Genomic DNA, 4,127 nt, shown 5'->3' with positions numbered 1-4,127 from the left:
CCCAAAGTTCCCCTTAAAACCTGTGGGGCTCAGGGCAATGCAGTTTATGGGGCAGGAAAAATCTGAATCGTCTTACAGGCAGTTCCTGAAGCCACAGTAATTGGACAGCTGTACGTGGGCCAGTGGACTGAGCCCTCAAGGACTCTGGCTGAGACGAGGGTAGATGGACAGACTGGCCAACCTCACTGCACAAAGGAGAGTGCCTTTGTCTCGAGGGACTCAGAAGATCTCAGCTGGAATACCTTAAAAGTGTCGGGGTTTTCTTCCCTTAAAAAATGCTCCTGAGTATGACACAGCTAGCTGCAAGAAAGTAAACCACAAATTTTGGCAGTCAAGAGTGTTCACAGTGGTAATGCTGTGAAGTCCACATAGATCAGAGATAGATTAAGCAGAGATCACCTGTATTTCTTATTTACCTAGACCTGAAGGGAAAGCCTGACTCCTTCAGAGCCCACAGCAGAGCCCCCTGCTCCCAATGGCACCCTTTACCATGATCACCAACCGGAGCTCAAGCAAGGGAGCAGAAAAAATGTCTCAGAAAGAGGAAAATCACTGTGGGGGATTTCAGAGAGAAGTGGAGCAGGTTTTTATCAAAGATGTCTTTCCTAATTATCATTGTCTTTTGTTTGCCTGGGATAGTTCCCCTTTGTCTAGGAGGATCAGATGTCCAACAGCAGCTCCATCACTGAGTTCCTCCTCCTGGCATTTGCAGACACGTGGGAGCTGCAGCTCCTGCACTTCGCGCTCTTCCTGGGCATCTACCTGGCTGCCCTCCTGGGCAACGGCCTCATCCTCACAGCTGTAGCCTGTGACCACCACCTCCACTCCCCAATGTACTTCTTCCTCCTCAACCTCGCCCTCCTCGACCTGGGCTGCATCTCCACCACTGTCCCCAAAGCCATGGCCAATTCCCTCTGGGACACCAGGGCCATTTCCTATGCAGGATGTGCTGCACAGGTCTTTTTGTTCCTCTTCTTGTTTTCAGTAGAGTATTCTCTTCTCACTGTTATGTCCTATGACTGCTACGTTGCCATCTGCAAGCCCCTGCACTACGGGAGCCTCCTGAGCAGCAGAGTTTGTGCCCAGATGGCAGCAGCTGCCTGGGGCAGTGGGGTTCTCTGTGCTCTGCTGCATACTGCCAATACATTTTCCCTGCCCCTCTGCGGAGGAAATGCTGTGGACCAGTTCTTCTGTGAAGTCCCCCAGATCCTCAAGCTCTCCTGCTCACAGTCCTACCTCAGGAATGCTTGGGTACTTATGATTGGTGTCTCTTTAGCATCCATGTGCTTTTTGTTAATTATTTTTTCCTATGTGCAGGTCTTCAGGGCTGTGCTGAGGATGCCCTCTGAGCAAGGCCAGCACAAAGCCTTCTCCACGTGCCTCCCTCACCTGTTTGTGGTCTCCCTGTTTGTCATCACTGGACTTTTTGCCTACATGAAGCCCTCCTCAATCTCCTTCCCAGCCCAGGACCTGATGGTGTCATTTCTGTACTCAGTGATGCCTCCAGCACTGAACCCCTTCATCTACAGCATGAGGAACCAGGAGCTCAAGGGTGCCATTAGGAAAATGATTTCAGGAATGTTTCTGAAAAGTAATAAATTACCACTTTTTCTCCACGAATGACTTCCTGGGTACTTGTTTCATGATCATTATTGTTACATTTATCTTTGTTGTCATTCCCATTCATTAGTTTATTAGATTTTTTTTTTTTTAATATGTATATCTACTGTACATTGAGGAATGAAACTGCTTTTTCAGTACTCTCTCTTAGCATCTGCTTAATAAAACAGGATCTCCCCAACAGACTGCCTGAAATCCTGCTTCTTCTTTCAAAGCTGATGCCAGATGCCAGTAACACAGCTGAGCAGTGTGGTGGTTTCACACCAATGGGCAACTGAGCTCCAGCACATCACACTCATCACACTTTCACCCCCTCCTCAAAGGAGCAGCCAGAGAAAACAGAGTGGAAAGAGCTCCTTTTTTTTTTTTTTTTTTTTTTTTTTTTTTTTTTTTGAAGATACAGGTAGAAGACTTACCATTTGCAGTCTTGGGCAAAACAGATTCAGTGTAGGGAGATTAAGATCACTTACTGAGATTTAACTAACTGACTGGAGCAGTGAGGAACTAAAAAAAAAAAGTTTCTCACTCTTATCTCTCCTAGCTGCTGTTGTGTAGCAGCTTATTTTTTACTCTTTCTTAAATATGTTTTCACAGAAATGCAAACGCCATCACTTATTGGCTTGATTCTTCTGGTTGGCTGGATTCTTCTCACAGAAGCCACCCCTATGGCACCCTGCTACCAAAACCTTACCAAGTTAACTCACTACAGGAGGGATACAAATTTAATCAGAAGGTTGGAGCAACTCTTGTATGAAGAGAGGTTGAGAGAGCTGTGGATGTTCAGCCTGGAGAAGAGAAGTCTCTGGGGTGACCTCATTGCAGTTTTTTTTTTTTTTTTTTTTTTTTAAAGACCTTTAAAGGGGCCTTAAAGGAGTCTTTTTAAAAGTACTTTTTTAAAAATACTTTTCAGTACTTAAAAGGGTGAAGAGGGACTCCTTATTTGGCTATATGATGATAGGACAAGGGGGAATAGTCTTAAAATAAAAGAATATAGATTGTTATTATACATTTGGAGGAAATTAACCTGGCTGCCCTCCTGGGCAATGGCCTCATCCTCACAGCTGTAGCCTGCAACCACCGCCTCCACACCCCCATGTACTTCTTCCTCCTCAACCTCGCCCTCCTTGACCTGGGCTGCATCTCCCCCACTGTCTCCAAAGCCACGGCCAATTCCCTCTGGGACACCAGGGCCATTTCCTATGCAGGATGTGCTGCCCAGGCCTTTATTTTTCCCTTTCCCATGTCAGTAGAGTATTTCTATTCTCACCATCATGGCGTATGACCGCTACATTGCCATCTACAAGGCCATGCACTACGGGAGCCTCCTGGGTAGCAGAGCTTGTGCCCAGATGGCAGCAGCTGCCTGGGGCAGTGGGGTTCTCTGTGCTCTGCCGCACACTGCAAAGACATTTTCCCTGCCCTCTGCCAAGGCAATGCTGTGGACCAGTTCTTCTGTGAAGTCCCCAAGATCCTCAAGCTCTCTTGCTCTGACTCCTACCTCAGGGAAATTGGGCTTCTCACATTTAGTATTTTTGTTTTGTTTGGGGGGTGTTTTGCATACATTTTGCTGTCCTATGTGCAGATCCGCAGGATCTGTTGCTCATATTCCTACCTCAGGAATGTTTGGGTACTTATGATTGGTTTCTGGGATGCTTTTTCTGAGAATTTTGCTGGGGGTTCCAGGGTAATGTCCATGGGTAGAAGTGGAAAGCAATAGAGTCCCATCAGAACAGCACTGCCAGGAAGCACCGGTGTTTGGTCTGTCTGGAGCAGCTCTTGCTCCATTTCCACACTCTCCTTCTGAGCCTTTTCTGTTGGCATAAGCCTGATTGTTCCTGCAGCTTGGTCACAGTACTGCTGTGTGGCAACCCTGTGACCAATCCCACGGACAGGCAACGGGCATTTTTGTGACACAGCTGGCCTCCAGAACAGCATTTCCATCCCATAACGTGATTCAGCTCAGGGTAGTGCCTGGGGGCTCAGGTCTTCCTTCACAGTTTCTGTCAAGAACATTGCAGTCCAGAAATGGATTCTAAAGGGGGACCTGGCTTTGCCTGTTTCTCCATGGGCTCAGGGTGAAGTGATCAGAGCCCCAGCTGGGTGTTTGAGGGCATGGGGACTCATTCAGGTGTTGCTTGTTGGTGTCCAGCACTCAGGCAGATGGTGAAGAATCTCCCATTAACCTGCCTGGGGCACTGCAGCATGTGCTGGGGCAAGTGGCAGGTGAGCATTTTATTGGAAGGAATCAAGAGCTGCCAGGAGAGCCTAGGGGAGCTGCAGGGACGGCATGTGCCAGGGGGTCAGCAGTGAATGGAGCCCACAGAGCATGAGCCTCTTCCAGGTAGAGTCCCTGCAAGAGAAAATGCTAAATTGGGGTGTGATCAGGCAAAGGAGAGCCCTGCAACCCAGCGGACACAGAGGGGACAGGGAAAGAAGTCTGGTGAGTGGTTTTACCCCTAGTGAAATGCTATAGGCTGGATATAGTGCAGCACCCAAACATTTCTCAT

General features: G+C 48.0%; 1 protein-coding gene across 1 annotated transcript; it reads left to right on the top strand.

Annotated features, from left to right (window-relative positions):
• The first annotated feature begins 663 nt into the window (after positions 1–663).
• On the top strand, positions 664–1,623 carry LOC116501359 (olfactory receptor 14A16-like). Its single transcript, XM_032206871.1, has one exon. The coding sequence runs from the start codon at positions 664–666 to the stop codon at positions 1,621–1,623; it is 960 nt and encodes a 319-aa protein (XP_032062762.1).
• The last annotated feature ends 2,504 nt before the right edge of the window (positions 1,624–4,127 follow it).

This window comes from Aythya fuligula, chromosome W (genome assembly GCF_009819795.1).
Source record: "Aythya fuligula isolate bAytFul2 chromosome W, bAytFul2.pri, whole genome shotgun sequence".
Classification (NCBI taxonomy): Eukaryota; Metazoa; Chordata; class Aves; order Anseriformes; family Anatidae; genus Aythya; species Aythya fuligula.
Note: the sequence above shows the minus strand (reverse complement) of the source record. Positions and strands in the feature narration are given on the sequence as shown.